This window comes from Phasianus colchicus, chromosome 1 (genome assembly GCF_987193195.1).
Source record: "Phasianus colchicus chromosome 1, bPhaCol1.hap1.1, whole genome shotgun sequence".
In the NCBI taxonomy this organism is placed as follows: Eukaryota; Metazoa; Chordata; class Aves; order Galliformes; family Phasianidae; genus Phasianus; species Phasianus colchicus.
The window spans coordinates 164,699,996-164,721,639 of record NC_143436.1 but is presented as its reverse complement, the minus strand read 5'-3'; the positions used below and the strand labels follow the sequence as shown (position 1 = coordinate 164,721,639).

At 41.8% G+C, this 21,644-nt stretch overlaps 1 protein-coding gene and 1 long non-coding RNA gene across 4 annotated transcripts in view; one reads left to right on the top strand and one right to left on the bottom strand.

The window, feature by feature from the left end:
- Nucleotides 1–2,045: 2,045 nt before the first annotated feature.
- LOC149920216 (uncharacterized) lies at nt 2,046–11,699 on the bottom strand. Its single transcript, XR_016470233.1, has 4 exons — nt 11,442–11,699; nt 6,141–6,404; nt 2,792–2,872; nt 2,046–2,138 (listed from the first exon to the last, which is right to left on the bottom strand). It is a non-coding gene; the product is annotated as an uncharacterized LOC149920216 (long non-coding RNA).
- Nucleotides 11,700–12,786: 1,087 nt separating this feature from the next.
- PCDH17 (protocadherin 17) overlaps nt 12,787–21,644 on the top strand; it is an 87,134-nt gene continuing 78,276 nt past the window's right edge. For all 3 annotated transcript variants that reach the window (XM_090131201.1, XM_090131198.1, XM_090131204.1), the window contains exons 1-2: nt 12,787–12,943; nt 14,599–17,638. In XM_090131201.1, the coding sequence (XP_089987327.1) occupies nt 15,029–17,638 (2,610 nt within the window). In that variant the 5' untranslated portion in view covers nt 12,787–12,943; nt 14,599–15,028. The remainder of the gene's footprint in view (nt 12,944–14,598; nt 17,639–21,644) is intronic.

The following is a 21,644-nucleotide window of genomic DNA, read 5'->3' as shown; positions in this document are numbered from 1 at the left end:
AATAAATAGGAGGCATTAATTTTGGAGTGACCTACATAGTAGAAGCTATACACTTTGTGGAGGTATTGCTTAGGACTACTGGCTGTAAATCTGTGTTGTTTCTTACATTAAACTCTTTGAGTTAGACAGTGTAGTAAAACATTTGGTCTCTGAGGTCTTTCAAAATCATCCTGCAAGTCTAATACATATATTTTTAGAATGTTTCTTTTATGCCTTTACTGTAGAATAAGTGGATTTTCAGAAGTTTGGGTCCAATTCCCAGAGTACTGTAGCCAATTGCTGTTTCAAAGAGTTACGGTTTACTACAAGACAATAAATAATGGCCCCTGTTTGTAATTTCTTTCCCCTGAAGTCTGGAAGTAAAGGAGTTTTTTCTACATGAAACACTTATGAATAGTCACAAGATAAAATTAAGAATTATCTTCACCCACTGGGAGAAAGATAAAGTAAGAAAGGAAGAAAAGGAAGAGAGATAAAGAGAGAAAGAGAGAGAGAGAGAGAAGGAAGGAAGGAAGGAAGGAAGGAAGGAAGGAAGGAAGGAAGGAAGGAAGGAAGGAAGGAAGGAAGGAAGGAAGGAAGGAAGGAAGGAAGGAAGGAAGGAAGGAAGGAAGGAAGGAAGGAAGGAACCATGCAACTATAAATACTAGTTACTTTTTCTCCTGCTTTGTTTTATGTGTGAGGTACATAAATTGTTTTTGGTTTTATACAGGAAAGTGTATTCATGGCTGCTGCCCTGACGAATTTATAGTGACAATAAATTAACATAAACAAATTGCTACAATTTTCTGTTTTATTATAATTTCTTTAATTGTTAGCAGGTTTAACATCTTTACATACATCTAGAGATAACATCTGAATTGCAAATAAAATACTACAAAATATATGTTGCAGACAGTTTTAATTTAATGTGCACAAAAATTAAGTATTTAAATGGCTAACTTCTGGCATTTGCCTATTCCACTAGCTGTGTCCACTGTAGTGTAAAGGGGAGGTTACTTTAGTAAGATGAGTAATATTTTACATTAACATTTGGTTTATGCTACAGATGTTGAATTTGTATCTAATGAGTCAGAATAACAGAATAGTTATTTTAAATATATTTATTCAGATCTAGAGACTGCATAATTGATTTTTATCTTTTTTAAAAATAATTTCCTTATCTCTTAATAACCTGTTCCTTTTTAACATGCAGTAACTCCTATTAAACCTAAATTAATTGCTTTTAGGAGGATTGTTGCTTAGTATTTTATTGAAGTGAAATTTAATTCTCAATTAACCACTTAATTTACATACCAAATTAAAGACACACAAAAACCACTCAGGTAATAGGATGTGCCATTTTGTTATGGTGAAGGATGACCTGCCTTCAGCTATATCCTTGTGTTTGCAGTGATGAGTCCATACAACATCACGGAAGCTCTGGCTGACATGGTGCTGAAGTACATCTCCTCCCTAATGATGGCTCCTGGTCGATGAGTCCATATCTCACCCTTATCTGAAGGTGTTTAATGATTCAGGGTATCAGAAAGCCTGAGTCCCTTATGACATCTGTACTTGATATTCCTCCCCCCCCCCCTCCCCCCAAACAAATATAGAAAAGATTAAATTGTATTTCATGGTACACTAATATTACTACCATGTTGCATCAGTGAATGTCCATCAAAAACCTGCATGACAGAGCAGAGAAGACTACATATGGGCAAAAGAAAGATAAAATCTCTTCTAATATGTGGTGTCAGGGACTTAAGCTATTAGGTCACTAAAGTGTCTGAATTCAGAAGTTATTGAGCTCTTATTACACGACATAATCTTATAGAAAACTGCTGAAGAAGTGCATTTAAAATTGCTTTGCTATTTTCTTCCATAAGAGAAAGTGGCTTTCCTGATCATTGTCTTTATTCTTTAAAGGATATAGTCATATTAACATAGCATTCACTTCTTCCATGGATGTAAATTGTCACTCCATCATTATGTGTGTAATCCTGAGTCGGCTCTCTTGCAGAATTTTAGCAAGTAATATCTTATTGCATTTTCCTACTAAAGGCTTATTACAGTATGTATGGATGTAAGTCTTAATGTACACAATCATCTTGTGATCATTTGTCCCACATGATGAAAAAATCAAAGTCCTCAAGGAACTGAAATGATATGGAAACAAATTGAGTTTATTAATAAACTTTGAATTACAAAAATTTTTTGCATGGTTTTTTTCCTCCCCTCCCCTCCCCTCCCCTCCCCTCCCCTCCCCTCCCCTCCCCTCCCCTCCCCTCCCCTCACCTCCCCTCCTTTCCCATCTCTTCTCTTCCCCTCCCTTTCCCCTCCCTTCCCCTCCCCTCCCCTCCTGTCCCCTTCCTCACCCTCCCATTCTCCCTCCCGTTCCCCTTTCCTTTTCCTCTCCTCCCCCTCCCCCTTCCCTCCCCTCTCCCTCCGCTTCCCCTTCCCTCTCCACTTCCCCTTCCCTCCCCCTCCTGTCCTTCTCCCCCTCCCCCTCCTGCCTCCCACCTCCTGTCCCCCTTCCCCTTCCCCTTCCCCCTCCCTTCCCCTTCCCCTTCCCTTTCCCCCTCCCTTCCCCTTCCCCTCTCCTCTCCTCTCCTCTCCTCTCCTCTCCTCTCCTCTCCTCTCCTCTCCTCTCCTCTCCTCTCCTCTCCTCTCCTCTCCTCTCCTCTCCTCTCCTCTCCTCTCCTCTCCTCTCCTCTCCTCTCCTCTCCTCTCCTCTCCTCTCCTCTCCTCTCCTCTCCTCTCCTTCTTCTTCCATCCTCCCTCCCTTCCCTCCTTCCTTCTCTTGCCTTACCTTGCCTTGCTTTGCTTTGCCTTGCCTTGCCAGCTTCCTTCCTTCTATGTTTCTTCCTTCCTCCTGCCTGACTGTCTTATCCTATTTGATAAATAAGCTAAGATGTGTTATTACTTTAAAATTTCCAGACTGACAAGTGATTTTAGGTACTCAATGATGTGATGCCCAGAAGTCATGACTTCCAGGACAGGACCACTTGGCTATTTTAAAAAATAAAACCTCTTTAAAGTCTTATATTAAAGCAGATAAATTCACTAATCTTTTTTGTAGTTTCAAGGATTCAGTATGTTTTAATTTTAGGATCTGTTTTTGTTTTGCAGTATGTTATAGGATTTTTTAAAGGTTAATTTTGCACCTTGGTTAGTACATTTGGTTCTGGTGTGTTTTTTTTTTTTTTTTTTTTTTTAATACTGGATTCTGACTAATCACTTATGACAAGACTGCAAGACAACAGATTGCCTGCAGAAAGAGGGATGCACAGCAGCACCATCCCAGGAGCAAGCAGAGAAAGGAATTATGAGTTTTACAAAGATAATTTCCTCTCTTCCTTGCCCCTGGCTCTAGGGGGGGCACAACTCCCGCTGCTCTGTGTCACCAGCCAACTGTCAGGTCAGCTCGTCTCAGTTGGCCAATGCATCAAGGGAATGAAGCCAGAGCCTTACGTGGCCTTGGGCACTGGCTGCCAATGCCCCATCACGATGGAGACCTGAGCAGGCTGCTATCAACGCTCACCAGCTTTTGCCATGACCTGCAGTTCCACTAGCCCATGCCAGGAAGCAAATCTTCCACTCTCCCTTATTTTCCTGCACACTGGGGATAAGAGTGTTTGACAATCTTATTTGGTAGTTATGCCACTGAAACCAGTATTGAGGCTGCAATTTGGTAGGCAAAAAATACAAAACAATCATCTGCAACCCTGTTATCCAGTTTTAGCTGTGCTGGACACATCAGCAAAGAATCTGATCAAGTAATGTCTTTGAGCACTTGTACTTATATTGTAGGTTTGACCCTCACTGGATCCTTCTCCTCATCAGAAAATGAAAGAGAGCTTCATACAAATAAATGGATTGTGCTGCATTTACAGACATGTCATGCTTTGAAATCTTCATGCTCTAGACAGCCTTGCATTGCTGCTAATTGGTATGTTTTTCTTTAAAAAGAAAATTCTAACCTTTTACTTGACATATATGTGGGCAAAATGCCACACAACATTTTGAAAGCTTATCTATAGTCTGCTATTTACAAGTCTTGTTTGTGTTGGAGCTGACATGAGAGCACTCAAAAGAAAAGAGTTAGCAGGAACACAACTGAACAGTTAACTTCAAATAGATGCATAAACTAGTAAAGAAAACATAAAGTCTAAAGATGCTACTCCGTTTTAAAAGATTACCAAAGAAATATGACACTTGATTCAGTAGATTTATTATTATTATTATTATTATCATCATCATTATTATTTATTCCTAGATGTGTCCCTGGACTTTTGGGATACAGAGTAAAAAGAGTTTCATTACCTCATTTTTTTCCTCTAATCTTATGAAATTGCTGCAAGGAGAGAGTAAATGGGATTCAGTTTCTCCATGAGATTTAACAACAGAATTGTTTACAGTGTTGCAATCAGTTATGCTTAAAGTAGAACTGCTAACTGTATAACTGAATAAGGGAATACTTTGGAAACAAAAGGGTTGCATAACAGGCAAATTTAGCTTGCAGAATCTTCAGTGTGCAGTGTGTAAGAAATTTCATAAGCCCTTGGGAATGTTTGCAATTTTGTTGGTTGGTGCAAAATGCTAACTTAGAAAAAAATAAAACGACAAAAACATGGAAACAACTCACAGTCAAAAAGCTTCTTTCATTATTTATTTATTTATTTATTTATTTATTTATTTATTTATTTATTTATTTTCTGGTAGAAACTTAACATCCTTCAAATTTATATATAGAGAGAGATTATTTTGTGCTTGTACTTCATGCTTATTCTCTTCAGGAAAATAAGTACTGTACTAAGAAATCAGAAGTTTCAATAACTATGGTATCTTAATTCTTTGTATCTTCATTCATATGGTAGTGATAGCAAGAATACCAGCAGAGGTGAATTTCTATGGCTCAGGACTACGTAGCATTTTACATCAGAATTATTTCAGTCTTTCCCAGTTCTCTGCTTCCTGCCATATCTTGCAGGTGGCAACACCGTCTCTGAGTTTCCATAAAGACATTGGTTCTTGCCTTCACAAGTGAACTGTTGATCTGTCTGACTGATGCAACAGCCTTCAAACTCTTAGCAATGCTCTGAGAGGAAAAAACTCTACAACTCCTTGGCTACTGCCAGCAAACTGAAAAAGAGCTATTGAAAAAGAGCAAACAATAAAAACTTAACCAGTGCATAAGAAGCAACACTCTAAGGTTTAAAATATGGAAAATTGTTTTGAATAGGTGACCCTAATCTCCTGCAGCTTGAAGGTGTGAAAGGTGGGAAGCCTGTGATGTTCCAGTTAAGAAACTTACTGGTTCTGCAGTGCCAACCAGATTCCTCTTGACTCAGCAACAGTATCAGTCTGCTTTCAGTAATATCCAAACATATTCCTCCTTCTTAAAAGGAGGTGCAGTGACACTATACTGAGATTTCAGTGAATTTCAAACTATTACCCATGTTATCAGTGGCTTTAGGGGCATACCTGCATAAGAAACATTAGAAATACCCAGCAGCTCCCTCACACTCCATTTGGAAAGTAATCTTGTTTGTTTAGGGACTTGAGGGTTTTGTTTATGTTTTAAAATGAAAAAAAGGGGAAAAAGACTATTTCCACAATTAAGTTCACATAATATAGCTTTGAAGTCTACTGGGTAGAGTGTATGCTTCACACCTAAGTTTCAGTGGAGTCCCAGAGTACCACAATCACACTGTATTAATGCCTAATCTTATTCACAAATACAAGTTTCAGTATCATGTCTGCTCATCCTGAGGTTATTCTCTGTGAGATTGCTCTTTCTGTTCAAGGCAAATTTCAGTGTCTTTGAATGTTGGTATACCCAGAAACTGTATTCTAATTGACTACTGCACTACTGGCATGTGTTTCCCCACCTTCAAATTGCGTGTTAGCATGGTTAGATAACTCCACTTAGCTGCAAGCTACTTGCTTTGGCTGTAAGAAGTGATTTGTTTCATCTGCACAATGCATGCCAGTTACCCAGATCTTTGAGGTGGTTTTGCTTCCACCACTTCCTCAAAGTGAGTGCTACCAGCACTCCCAGAGGGGTTTTAAACCTCAGAGATCAGATTTCAAAATAAGGTTTCATAAAATATCCCAAAGTGAGGTAGAATAAAAATGTGTAAATAAATATCTCCTACCTCATATTTTTTTGTGAGAGGATGTATGAACGCCATACAGCAGCTCTGCAGTTCCCTTCTGCAGTCCAGGAGAACATTTTCTTTCCTGCCTCTCTGATATGTCAATACTCATTCTGTTCCATGTGTTTCTCAGCACTTTCTGGAGTTTCTGCTTGCTTTTGTCTTTTCTTTATAAGTCCTTCTCCTTCTTATCCTGCACTTCCTTAAGTTTCTTCTGTTGTGTGCTCTCAGAAGACACAATCTGTCCACTTCCCAGAGTGCAGTCTAGCTCAGAGGAGAGGAGAACAAGAAGACAAATATCCTCCCTGTCCTGCCACATAGTGTTTTAAGGACATAGGAAATATTAGCCTGAAATAACTGCAGACAAACTAAACACCATCTACTACACTGAGTATCAATTCAATTCTAATGGCATTTTAAAATTTCTTAACAAATAGTTAAACCTTTGCAATATTGAAGAGTGTATGTGGTCTAATCTCAAACAGATCTGTCACAAATAATTTACAAAACAGGCTTTCATCTGTAAAGGACTTAGTTTTTCAGTGAAAATGAAATATGTTACTGATTTCTACAGGTCTTAATGTAAACTACCATAAACACAAAAAATGTCAGTTTTAAAGGAGTACATAAAAGGTTTGCTTCAGAAAAGCTGGTAAATGCTTCAGAGCACATCCTTTAATTCAAAATGCACATATTTTCTAATACATACTGCAAACTGCTGTTTATTTTTACACAGTGCATTCCTAACTTGCTAGCATTATCTGTGCATGTATTGCAACATGGCAAGTCATATCATATGATCATTTTTACCATGTCATATTGTACCTCTGGAACTAGGATCATGGTATAAGAGAATGGTTAATATGTTCTACTACTACTTTTACTTATATTTAATATTTTAGTTGTTGGTTTGTTATTTTTAAGAAGGTTATGTAAGTAAACAAACAGCCCACTTGACCACTACTTGAGTGTCCATCTTTCTCTATCATTATTCTCAGTAACTTCATAACATACAGGCCAATTTCAATGATATTTGCAAGAGGGACAGAAATTTCAGAGATGATTATAGTTTAAAATTTCATTGAAGACGATGGGTATGAATGGGAGAGGAAAGGACGCCCTATGTGAGAAAAGGAAAAACACCCACTGCACCTTTCCAGGCACTCTCAACCTCTCACATCTGCAAGGTAATGGAAGACACAGGGGGAAGCTGATACTAGTGACAGTGGGAAAATTAAAACACATACTTGTAGGAAACAGGTTTCCATTAATTCGATTGTTCTTGAAGAGATTGTTTATTCTTCTGAATTATTAAGAAAACATCTACTTAGTCTGGTTGAAACAGAATTTTCTGCATCCTGTTCTCACTGTAATAAAAATAAATAAATAAATGGATGTTTCTGTATTCTGTACTAAACAGTCATTAGACAACATGCCTGAAAGGAGGCATGAGAATCCAACCTTAAGCCACTTATCTTTGGCCTAACAAGTCATCCTTTCTCTAAGCCTAATAGATCTTTTTTTTTTTTTCTTTTTTTTTCCTCCTCACAATGACACAGGTAGAACTGTAAATGAATTACATCCCAGCTAGATGGAAAAAGTGAGTCTTAATCACTTCTGCAACAATCTCACATTTATCTCCTACTTGCACTTTCTCTTTCCCTCAAGTATTTTTAATAGCCCAGTGCTCCACTTCAGTATCCTTTTTTAATTCCCCCCACATCTTGGCTCCTGCTCTTTATTAGTCCACTAACACCATCTACTCAAACACTTACCTTCTCCTGCCGTTACCTACTGTACTGTCACTTCTTGTTGCTTTTCCCAGTAACTATTCTCTGTTCCAAATCCTGCTGTTTAAATTGACATAAAACTACTTTCATGCAGAGCCACAAAAGTCATTTAATCTATTGTTCCGTTGGTACTTTGAAACAATACTAATAGATGGAAGAAATGTCCTTTTAATCTATGTAAGTTATACTACTTCATCATTATAGGATGAATCAAATCAGATGACAGGTTTCTATTGATTTCATTCAGTTTCTTGATAGTAGCTCTCTTACGTTTCTCTAGATGCCATATAATTTCTACTTTTTATTGTCATTTCAACTAATTTTCCCTCATACTAAAAGTAAAGCTTGCTCAAGTAATTCTTTGATCACCCTTTTAGTTTTTCTTGACAATAAACAGATTTTACACCTTTTAATCCTTGCACATAGTAACTGATCTTAATGACAGAATATTTTTAACAGTTCATTTACTTCATTTTTAGATTCTGTGAGAACTCTTGATGACTACCATTTAGTTAGATACTTTCTGCTCTTTAAGAATCTGTGTGGTGACATCTCTGTACACACTCACATCTCATCTTTGTTGCTAAAAAGAAAGCAGACTTGAGGAAATGTCTTCATTCACTATGAGTACTGTAGTACAGACATTTAATTTCTCTGCAGTACCTCCTCTTCTATATAGTTTGTAAATTAGTAGATCCACAAGATTTTTTCTCATGGCTTCCCCATTTTGATAAAGCATACATTTGTATTTGAGAAGGTATTTTTATTCTCCAATAAAGGTACTCCTTATACCTTGAATTCCTTTCTTGGCCTTTCTAATTTTCCTTCTTTCTATTGCTTTCAAGGTGATTGGATTTGGGCTTTCCCAATGATACATTTTAGGCTCAAACAACTTAAATACTGAACCTTGACATTTAGCTATATTGATCTGCTCTTCGTCTTCTTATTTTCTTTTATTTGTTTAGGGATGTTTGTTCTGAAACTTTTTTTTGTCTGTGCTTAAGTATCATCTGTACTGAAATAAAATATTTTCATTTGAAAACGTTTGATTGAGCATTGATTTTACAATGAATACTCCCCTCAAAATTCTGAATATAGTTGTATTATGCTCATGACTAATCAGTGTTTTTTGGGTTTTTTTTTGTTGGTTTTTTTTTTTTTTTTTTTTTTTTTTTTAATTTAGTTTTGAGTTAAGCTGTATCACTACCCATTACTTAGGCTGAAGTCAGACTACAGCTTCCAATGAACAGACATTTCAAGTGTCCAAAATTAGATTTCCAAAGCATTATTTGATTCCTCCACATACAGATCATTGTTATATTGAACTCTGCTTCTTTGCTGAGCTTCTCAGGCATACAGCATTTAAGGGTGTTTTTTGTTTGTTTGTTTTGGACTGGCCTGATAGTGTAATTCTTGTACATGTTTATTGCTATAGTATTTAGGATTTGCATTTTGTCTGTGCCCCTCACATTACAGCTTTCTCAAAAATCTGTTAATAAACATCTTCTTTAAATGTAGTTATTATTTTATTTCCTTTTTTCATTACACAGTGACATGGCACACAGCACATAGGTACGATTGGCACTCATTGGCATTATCTTCACACATCTTATTTCTATCTTTTCTACATGAAAAATACAGCAATTTCCTGATGAGTGTGTAGAAAATCATGATGCAAGTCTTAGCTATCAAATATCTAGTGTGCTCTACAAATTTGACACACAAAAAAAAGCATTTTAGATATACTGTAAAATCATTGAACAAATAAAATATTCATTACTTGCACAGGTAGATTAAAATCAATAAATGTCATTTTGTTGTTATAAACTGTCTGATGTAACAAACATCAGCCTAGCAAAGGCATGCATTCATATGCAGGAACAATTTCTTTATCTAGCTTTTTTTTTTTTTTTTATTTAGGCACCTATGCCACTGTTGGGATTAGGAGCCACAGTTCTTAAAAGATGCCAAACTGAGATCATTTCCAAGGAATCATTTGAAATTGTTAATAATGAGACCTGAAAATGAGTATTAAAAAATAGGTCTACTGAAGTTAGTATTGAAATGCAGGGTGAAGAGATAAGAACTTTGCTTATCATCATCACCTGTCAGGCAGTTGTAGTTTTGAGGATCCAGTGCTAGTGATTCACGTTTTGTTTTTCCTCTAAATATTCTATGCATGTTGTTGGTATCAATGGGATGTTACAAGCCACAAGATGTTTGATGAAAAAAAAAAAGGCAGAATTTATAAGCAAAGAACACAGGTACTTGGATAACAGATTATGTAGTTTTCCTTTTAACTGATAGTCCTGAGTACTTGTTTTACAAACTGCAAAGTGCCCTCAGATGTATTGACTTCACTGTGGAGATGGAGTATTTACTGTGCAATGCTGAGTCATGTAAAAGGAAAGGCAGTCTGTGGGCTGGTGAGAAAAGTGATAGAGACACGACTGTGCTCCCGAAGAAAAGACTTAGTTTTCTTCTTTTTTTTTTTTTTTTTTTTTTCCTTTAATTTAACATCAGTAAACCAAATGAACCAAATGATACACTGCCCTACACCTGTTACACTGTATATACCAGTGTAATAGTGAAATGACTGTTTTACCCTGCTGGTGCTCCACCGGCCCCCTCTGAGCTCCCGCATAGGTACTCACGCAGGCCACACACACATACCCCAGATGCAGCAGTGTCCCTAGCACGCTAGAGGGAGCCAATACATAATTACAATGACCTTTTTTTTTTTCTTTTTTTTTTTCTTTTTTTTTTTTCTTTTTTACTTTTTTTTTTTTTTTTCTTTTTTCTTCCAGTTAGCAGAACTTGCACGGGAGATAACAGGACATCCTAAGACAACCTGCGGGCTGGGTGTAAGGAATAAGGAAAGGAGAGCACAGGGCTCAAGCTGCGGTGATACGAAGTCTCCTGGCAGCCCAGGGTCTGGCTCTGATGTTAGCTACATTTCCAAAGCCCTCCTGCTTTTACGAGTGACTTTTCCAAATAAGTGACTTGGCCGAGGACGCCGATTTCCATCAGCCAATCTGAAGCCTTCCTCCGGAAAGCAAAACATGTTGTAAACATTTCCTTTATTTCGTCTGTCTGTCTCTCTCACACTGAAAGTTGGCACATCTGAAAGCAGTGATTTTACGCTGCTGCTAACGTATGGATGGTTTATTTATACACTGCACTTTAACACAGCGTTGGTTTTATGATGGCTGTTCTGCAGGGCATCCTGTCCATGCCCAAGCTACAGACACGTCTCCAGGATGGGAGACGGGTCCAGAAAGAGCACTTATTGCATTGATGCATTAGCAAGACTTTCTCCAAGTCAGATGATGTTTATGGGCACCGAATGGGCTGGAGGCCATCCTACTGAGGAAGGCAACAGAGCAGCTTCTTTAAACCGAACCTTATAAAAGCCGCTCTGAAAATAATTGCTGGGAGCGCCTTCTAATTGCTCCGGAGTTGATTTTCCCCCTCGTTATTTTTTTAACCTTAAATGATTCATGCTACTTACACGCTCGTCACTCACAGCTCACAAATGGCAGCTTCCTCCCGGCACTTCGGCAATCCGAGCTCTCACCTTGCCAGCCTCAGTCCTCCCCCCGCGCCAGATAACCTCCCTCCGTGCCACGCCGGACCGTGCCGTGCGGGGGGCGCGCAGTGCGCTGTGCCGCGCCGGGTGGGGAGGGCGCTGCGGCCGCTCGCCCTGCACCGCACCGCACCGCACCGCACCGCACCCAGCGCTCCGCAGCGCTGCTCCCACGCTCATTCCCTTCGGGGTGGGCGACACCCGCCCGGGGCGGCTCCTGCAGAGCTGTTGGAGAGGGGAGGGGGGGGGGGCGGGCTCCCCCCATCCACCCCTTCCTCCCTGCAACCCGGGGGTAGTCCCGGGGGGGCGAGGGGGGCGGAGGAGTTCGGGTGCTCCTTCACAGTGCTTAGAAGAAGGAGTGCGTCCTTCGCATCTCCTCCTTATTTTCTCCTCCCGTCATCGCGGAAGACTTGTTAATACGTCTTAAAATAAATAATAGTAAAGAAAAAAAAAAAAAAAAAAAAAAAAGCATTAAGGAAGGAAAGGCGCGCGAGGGTGAAGGGTGGTGGGTTTGGTAAGGATTGGGTAAGCTGTGCTCCTCGGGTTTGAGGCCCCACATCCCGAGCACCGCGCACGTTGCGCGACTCCCAGCGAAGCAATCTAATCAATGACACCCAGCTCCAGCCGCTGCCCCGCCCCCCGCCCGCCCGCCGCTTCCCATTGGCCGGGAGGCGTCGGGGCCGGTCGTCACCGCCGCCTCTCATTGGCTGACGGGGAATCCGTATCAATGTTTAAGCCGCGGCGTGAGGTGAATAGAGGCAGTCGGCGAGCGGCGCTGGGAGAGCGCGGCGAGGCGGCCCCGCGAGTACTGCAGTGAGGGAAGCGAGGCGGAGGGGAACAGGGAGGAAAAAAAAAAAAAAAGAAAGAGGGGGAAAAAAAAAAAGGGGGGGGGGAGTGAGAGGCAGAGAGCGGCTCCAACTGTTGAATTTTCGCTGCGTCTCCACTTCCCTGCGGGCGGCTGGTGCCATGGATCTGGTTTATCGGGAGTCGGCGTTCCTTTTGCGTGCTGTCTGGCTAAGGCTGGCGACCGTCTGTTTGCGAGGGGCCACCCACCAATGAGGCAGAGAAGAAATTGTGTTTTTGCTTTGGCTTTCGCCAGCCTCTCCACCACAGGTTGCAGCATTAACTCTGTACTTTGGGTCCGGACTCAAATAAAGGAGAAAAAGCAGTACAGGACTGAGACTCGGAACTAGAGCTGTGTGTTGGGAACCTATGTTGCTTTGGGGTGTTTTCTTCTCTGTTTTTTTTTTTTTTTTTTTCTTTTTTTCTTTTTTTCCTTTAATCTGAAAGAGCTCTGATTATTGCACACATAACACTGAGGAAAGGTGGTCTAAAAACACTCAGCAAAGCAGGAGACAGACGCGCCTCTGTGCCAGTGCGTGGATAACAGCCTTGTTTTCCTGATCCTCAGTCTCCCGGAGAAAGAGGTATAGTAAAAGTGTAGCTGGATCCGACACCCCCTCTCTCATTCTTTTCTTTTTTCTTTCCCCCCCTCCCCTCCAAAACATACATCTGATTATTATTATTATTTCTGTCTATAGAGTGAGTCAGAGAAGCGTTAGGGAGAAGCTGCAACTAATGTCTGTGAAGGGAGGAACATGAGGAGATAGTGAATGTGATTTGTTCCGCTGGATCTGACTTATCCAGCAGTCTGGAACACCTGCATTTGGGGTCTGCCATTCATTTATTTCTGGTTGTTAAAAGAACCTGAAACAAAATTGAGCAGCCTTTCCTTAGTATTTACTGAGGGAAAGGTAAATCAGACAGGGCAAACGCATCTGCGTTGCTGCTGCTCTCACACTATTACTGAGATGTCCAGAGAGACTACAAGAGCCTGAAGGGGCTGCAAAAATGCATCACACCCCGCCACGGAGCTGCATAGGTTTAATATAGGTGAATCAGGCGATTAAAAGACCTGGCACTTTATTCACCACCGGGATTGCGTTTCTCTTCCTCTCCCCTCCCCTGGATGAAGCGGACTAGGCGGCAGTATCACTGGGAGGAGATGCTGTATAGAAAGAAAAGAGAGGCACTTGACAGCGCAGCCCTGTGAATACAGAGACTGTTTTCCTTTTAGAGAGAGAGAGAGAGTGTGTGTGCTTTTCTTTTTTCCCCTCTCCTCCCCTCCCTCTCTCCCACCCCCCACAGTCCTTTCCTTTCTCTCGCGCTCTTGTTTAATCTATGCGTCCAGCCATGGGTTGCCTGTTGATTTCCTCTCGACTGGAGAGAAAAGCAAACTGGGATTAAACTGCAGCGAGAAAAGTGCAGCTTCTCAGACACGCATCCGCACGCATGCATAGACGCACAGAGAAAGGATGTGGTGGCGGCGGCTGCTGGCCTGTCTTAAAGAAACCCGAGCGTGCATCTGATTAGCGCAGCCCGCGATTGCTCTTAAAAGATACATGTTTGCTGCTAATGGTAATGATGAGCTGGTGGGTTTCTTGATTTTCACTATTTTTTTTCCCCTATCCTAGTAGGCGAGTGGGAGGCTGGTACTAGAGAGATTGAAAGGGAACTGCAAATCCGGACACTAGTTTTTCGTGGCTTTTTTTTTTTTTTTTTTTTTTTTTAAATTTATTTTTTTTTATCCTTTGCTCTGCCATTCTCATCCCCTTGCCTTTTGATTCGGGAAAGAAAGAGTGAGGGTGTTGGAAATAGAGGAGGAAATACCGATGGCAGCGAGATGCAGCTCTTCGCCGCAAGCAATGCAAGATTAGATCTCTAAATGCAGCAAAACACTCCCTGAAAGCCAACAGCCCCGCGGTGCAATCAGACATTTCACTGCCTCTCACTGCACACGAAGAGGGCTCCTCCAACAAGCTGAGACTTTTTTTTCCCTACTGTCTCTCTCCCATCCCTCCATTCCATCAATTGCATCGCAAGTGATGAGTAGCAAATAAGATTTTTCTCCCCCCTGCTCACAGACCTGTGGCCACCACCCCCTTTTCCCATGTATATATGAATACACGTATTAAAAAAAAAAAAAAATCTTTTTTGATCATTTTTTAGAAACACAACCACTGCCACTGATTTTTTATTATTATTATTTTTATTATCCTTTGTACATCTGCGAACATTGAAGGACTGGGAACGCTTCATCTGCCCAGAGGAGAAGATCTTTTGTGAAATTTCTGATTTTTTTGCAATCCTCCCACTGCCGAAGTTGGACTGCCGAAGTAACTGTGAGGGGACCGCAATCACGGCGAGCGCATCCCGAGACGCTGCCGGAGCTGCTCCCCCCTCCCCCACTACCCCCCTTCGTCTGCTCCTCCCTCCCTCTGAGCTACATGGTCCATTTGCTGCCTCTCATCCTGTGTCTCTGCAGATGTTTTAGAGCAACAGGTTCAGGAACTTAAAATATAGGGGTGGGGAGAGAGAAAGAAAAAAAAAAAAAAAGAAAAAAAGAGCCGACGGAGGAGGAGGAAGAGCAAACCTAGTGCAGGAAGCAGAGAAGACAGGGACGACCCTGGTCGCCGCTGCAGCTGCTGCCACCCCCCCACCCCTGCTCGGGGATGTACCTTTCCATTTGTTGCTTCTTCCTCTGCTGGGCTCCTGCCCTGACACTGAAGAACCTGAATTACTCAGTGCCGGAGGAGCAGGGAGCAGGCACGGTCATTGGAAACATCGGCCGCGATGCACGGTTGGCGGCGGGGGCAGCAGGTGGTGGGCTGCTGCCTGCTGAGCGCGGTGGCCCCGGACGCGGACCCAAGTCCACCTTCCGGGTTCTGGAGAACTCGGCCCCTCACCTCCTAGATGTGGACGGGGAGAGTGGGCTGCTCTACACCAAGCAACGCATTGACCGTGAGGCACTGTGCCGGCGCAGCACCAAGTGCCAGCTGTCCCTTGAGGTGTTTGCCAATGACCAGGAGATCTGCATGATCAAGGTGGAGATCCAGGACCTGAACGACAATGCACCGACATTCCCTTCTGACCAGGTGGACATGGACATCTCAGAAAATGCTGCGCCAGGCACCCGCTTCCCCCTCACTAGTGCCCACGACCCAGATTCTGGGGACAACGGGCTGCGTACCTACCTTCTAACCCGTGATGACTATGGCCTCTTCTCTCTTGACGTGAAGTCCCGTGGTGATGGCACAAAGTTTCCAGAGCTGGTCATCCAGAAGCCATTAGACCGTGAGGAGCAGAGCCACCACACTCTGGTGCTGACAGCACTGGATGGTGGTGACCCACCACGATCGGGCACAGTGCAGATCAATGTTCGCCTCATTGACTCCAATGACAACAGCCCTGTCTTTGAAGCAGCCTCCTATGTGGTTGAACTGCCAGAGAATGCACCACTAGGGACAGCTGTTATTGACCTCAATGCTACTGATGCTGATGAGGGCACCAACGGTGAGGTGCTCTACTCCTTCAGTGGCTATGCACCTGATCGTGTCCGTGACCTCTTTAGCATTGACCCACAGAGTGGCCTCATCCGTGTCAAGGGCAACCTGGACTATGAGGAGAGTGGTCTCATAGAGATTGATGTCCAGGCTCGAGACCTGGGGCCCAACCCCATCCCTGCTCACTGCAAGGTCACGGTCCGCCTCATTGACCGCAATGACAATGCTCCCACCATTGGCTTTGTCTCCGTTCGCCAGGGAGCACTGAGTGAGGCTGCCCCACCAGGCACCGTCATTGCTCTTGTGCGGGTCACTGACCGTGACTCGGGTAAGAATGGGCAGCTCCAGTGCCGGGTGCTAGGAGGTGGTGGTGGGCCTGGAGCTGTTCCTTTCACATTGGAGGAGAACTATGACAACTTCTATACTGTGGTCACCGACCGGCCCCTGGACCGTGAGGCACAGGATGAGTACAATGTGACCATTGTGGCACGTGATGGGGGCAACCCCCCACTCAACTCCACCAAGTCGTTCTCTGTCCGAATCCTTGATGAGAATGACAACCCACCCCGCTTCAGCAAGAATCTTTATGTATTGCAGGTGCCCGAGAACAATATCCCTGGAGAGTATTTGGGCTCTGTCTTGGCTCAAGACCCTGACCTGGGCCAAAATGGGACAGTCTCTTATTCCATTCTGCCTGGGCACGTGGGTGACGTATCCATCTACACCTATGTCTCCGTCAACCCAACCAATGGTGCTATCTATGCCCTGAGGAGCTTTAATTATGAGCAGACAAAGCACTTTGAGTTTCGTGTGCTGGCCAAGGACTCAGGTTCACCCCACCGTGAGAGCAACGCCACAGTACGTGTCACCGTGCTCGATGTCAATGACAACGCACCCCTCATCGTCCTACCTGCCCTCATCAATGATACCGCTGAACTGCAGGTGCCACGCAATGCTGGGGTGGGCTATCCTGTGGGCACCGTTCGTGCCCTGGACAGTGACTTTGGGGAGAGTGGGCGCCTTACCTATGAGATTGTGGAAGGCAATGAGGAGCACCTCTTTGAGATGGACCCCACTAGTGGTGAGATACGCACCTTGCACCCCTACTGGGAGGAGCTCAGCCCTGTGGCTGAACTAGTGGTAAAAGTCAGTGACCATGGCAAGCCCAGCCTCTCTGCGGTGGCCAAGCTCATTGTCAGGGCCTTGGCAGGGCCCCTACCCGAGGCTGGCGAGCCACAAGTGAATGGCGAGCAGCATCGGCGACCACACTGGGACTTGTCGCTGCCCCTGATCGTGACCCTGAGCACTGTCTCCATCATCTTGCTGGCTGCCATGATCACTATTGCTGTGAAGTGCAAGCGAGAGAACAAGGAGATCCGCACCTATAATTGTCGCATTGCCGAGTATAGCCACCCTCAGCTGGGAGGAGGGGGAGGCAGTGGCGGGGGAGGAGGAGGCAGTGGCAGTGGAGGGGGCAAGGGCAAGAAGAAGAAGATCAGCAAGAATGACATTATGCTGGTGCCCAGTGAGGGCGAGGACAGCCGGGGCCCCCTCAATGTCATGAACGTGGTGAGCAGCCCATCCCTGGCCACCTCACCCATGTACTTTGACTACCAGACCCGCCTGCCCCTCAGCTCTCCCAGGTCTGAGGTGATGTACCTGAAGCCCGCCTCCAACAACCTGACTGTACCCCAGGGACATGTGGGCTGCCACACCAGCTTCACAGGGCAAGGGACTAACGCCAGCGAGGCTCCCCCGAGCCGGATGTCCATAATTCAGGTAGGAGACTTTTAGAATTCCCTGGACCTCACTTTAGACGCTGGTTTAACTTTACGTTTTGTCTGCAGTGAAATCTGCTGTAAGACACCACTGAAGGGGCCAACCCAAGTCACTAAATAGAGGTGGACTTAATAAAAGTGGAAGCAGATCACAGTTGATGTGTCTGGTTCTGCTGTCACACAGATGTTTCTTATGTGACTCAAAAGTAAGTGCCCAGTAAAACAAATGGAATTACAGCAGTGTAAATGAGGTGCGTGTGAGGGTGCAGGTAGGCATTTAATATATTTGGGGCACTTTGGGGTAATTTCCTAGAAGATCATCAGATAGAAGTGGGCGCTTCTACAGGTTTCACTTGGCTTTGGTTTGGGGGTGGAGACGGGGGAGGGTGTTTCCAAAGCAATTCTATCACTTGTAGTGACAGGACATGAGAGAAACTCTACCCACTGAGGACATCTATTGCAACAGTGTACTATATCCCTCCAATCGTGTATGTAAATATGAGCTTTCTTTTCAAGATGCGTGTTTTTATTTTTTTTTAATTTCCTTCTTTTTTTTTTTTTTTTTTTTTTTTTTTTGGACACAGAACAGTATCATTGGGGCCCCATTGCCTCCTCCTCTCCCCATAAACAACCAAAAATTTTTGTTTAGTCAAGTAGAAAAAAATGTATGTGGTGACTCCCTCCTACCCCTAAATGTCAACAAAGCTCATGTCCTGTCATAAAACAGCAAAACAACTAGTCAGATTTCCAGTAGCCTGAGTCAATATTGATTATTGCTTTATAGTGAAAGACTTACATGCTGTGTCTTCTACCAAAGAAACTACATTTAGAAATTACAGCTGGGCTGCATTCTGCTGTCAGTTATATCCATACTGTCCTCTACCGACTTTTGTGAATGTGAGAATTTGCAGAATTTGGACCATTGGATCCAGAGGGTGCTAATCAATTGACTTAATTTCTAGCAGGTATTCCAAACTCAGAAGACATGTTCTAGAGCAGTGCACTCACAGAGTGAAGGTGAGGGCAGAATTTGGCTCCAGTTGATTTAATTTAAAGTATTGCTTCATGATTAATGCAGCTTAATGCTCAAATACTACAGGTATGTTCCAAAGTGATTTTTAACATTTGGATTGAAAGCAGGCTCTGGATAATGACTATTAAATATATTTGAAATGTCATATCTGTTTTGTCCTGTGGTCTCCTAATATGCTGTTCTGAGTCATAGGGGAATGAGCTGAGTGTATCAGAAGTGACACAGACTCACTTTGTGTATGCAGCTACTGGGAAAGAAGTTGCACTTTAGACACCTGATGTACCAAAAGAAAATTCGTAGTACCTTTGAGTTATGCTATCCTGCAGTCTATGATCACTGTATGTTCTAGTTGCCAGCTGCATCTAACATTTTAAACTAAATAGAAGTGTCCATCAGTTAAGTAACAAAAATTCCAGTGACTGATAGCCTGAAAATTGAATATTTTTGACAGGAAAAAAAAAAAAAAAAAAAGGGAAAAAAAAAGGAAAAAAAAAAAAAAGAGAAAGTAAAGGCTGTTTGTACAAGGTCACTGTGAACTAATCCTCAGCCACTATTGAGTTGAGTTATGTCACAGAAACAATTTCATTTTATGCCTATCATGAATTTGTGTTGCTGTCAATTAGGTGAGCAGAGCAATACGTAAAATCTGGAATTGATTTTAACAAAAAGTGACACTTCAGGAAAGAGTTTAGGTTAGGGCGCAACCAGAGATAATTTGATTTATAATTCATGCTTTATGAGACAAATAAGTTTCAATGACACATGTTTAAATAATGTCAACTTTTTTTACTGTAAAATGGAGTGGTCAGAATGCTAAGAAAAAGAGTTTTTTTTTTTTTTTTAAACCTACCGGCAAGTGTAATAGTTACTAAAAGCCAAATAATTTTACTTTCCTACAACCATGTAATGCCTATATAAAGCAATTAATTCATGTATTGATGCTACTGAGTAGTAAAAATTCAATTGTAGTGTAAAATCCCTATGGAAAATATGGTACCTTTTTTACAGTGTTCAGTGTATAATAACAGTCATGATTTTTTTTTAATTTTATTCTATTTTTTTTTCCTGAGGTCTATATAAAGCTAAAAAAGGAATTTCCTCCCTTAAAAAGGTGTGTTGTGGTTTCTGTAAGAGTTTTCGATATGGTGACTGTGGGAAATGCTTACTGTAACTCCACACAGCACATACAGGCGTATCAAATATTTTACTCTTGCTTTCCTTGAATATCCAACACAGCACGGGATACTTAGATGGTCCAGATTAGGACACATTCATTTTTCCCAGTGAACACCTGTTTAAATGTACTTACTAATATTATACTTTGTAATTGTATTAAACAAACAAAACCATCATGTGAAACAGAGCAGTTGTTTTCAGTTCAGGAGAGGCACAGACTTAAAGTAGTCAGAGGGGAAAATCCGATCCTTCACTCTAATTTTGTATTACTGAAATACGTTTTGTATTCTCCATCTCTACATCTCTAGAGTAAATTTTATATAAAAATTTGAATTCAGTATGTATACACTACTTTCTGTCTGGTCTTCCATTTCTGCATCATATAAAATTCAAACTGCAAGCTCACAGAGAAGCTGTAAAGGATCAGTCCTCTCTGTGGATCTAACATACCACAGGAAACACAAGAAGAGCAAATTGCACAGTTAGGAATCAAAAGTATAGCCAGTGGATAAAAAAAGATACAGAATCCAAGCAGCTGCTTTATCATCCCCTTTCATTAGTCAATTCAAAACGGCAGTTTTCTTTGTTACTTCAGTAAGAGAAAGCCAAATGGTTGTGCAAGTGTTCCCTAGCGAATATTCACTTGAGTTTTTCCAGGTATATTGCCGAATCGTGGTAATCTCACACTATATTATTTATACAATGAAACTGCTTTCCTTCACTCATTTTCTCAGCAAGTGAGAATGGCGAAGTTCTGTAACAGGAATCAGATATTGTAACTTTGTTTATCTATATATATTTATATGCTTATATAGAGTGCATATACATATGTATATACATGCTAAGTGTTACAATATTACTTAGACGAATTGAGGCTGTAAATATTTAAAATCAAGTAGTTTATTTATCTGAAAGATCCAAATTTTCTCATTCCTGATAGGGGTACTTGCCTTTTTCTTTTTCTTTTTTTTTTTTTTTTCTTTTTTTTTCTCCTTTTCAGTAGGATTAACATCAATAGGCTTTGTGATTTCTAATGAAATTATGCTACAGGCAGCACAATTTGTATCGATGTATACCTGTGGGATAAACTGTTCCTTAGTGGCTATAGGTTTCAGACTCACCCCAGAGGACTAGAAGCAAAATAAAGCTGCATATGTATTACAGAGTAGTGTAATCTTCCCTCTCTTTGAGTGACTCCTGTTATTCACTAGTCACGAGGTCCAACAGCTTGTGTCTTTGTTCACTATTTTGTAGCATTCGGCTACTTGTAATGATTGTGTGTGTTACTTATGCGAGTCAGAGAAGTCATTTGTTACTATAATAATTAAATAATTTAAACATGCACACTTATAGGTACGTGTAAAATTTTGGATAAACAGACAAGGATGCTGAATACCTCTAGCATTTATTGGCTTATAAGAGAATTGCAACTGCCTACAGTTTCTGAAAATAGACCATTTGTGATTTGACATGCACGTGAGGTTGATGTGTATAAAGAACAGCGTTAATAATGTACCGTGCAGTTAGAACAACTACACATTATCACATTCTGTTGTTTTTTACTTCAGCAATCACATTCTAAACATACTTTAGAAACAGTGCTTTCAAAGAGTAACTCAGTGAAAAACATTCAAATACAGACAAGAGCTATACAATTCTCCCCATCACATTAAATATTCCATGTAGTCTTTCAATCACTTAGAGTCCAAACTGTTCATTTTTATTGGGGAAAAATAGGGAAGGCTGGAGAAAATTGAGTGTCTACATGGCTGACAGGCAGTATCTCTTCAGTTGAAAT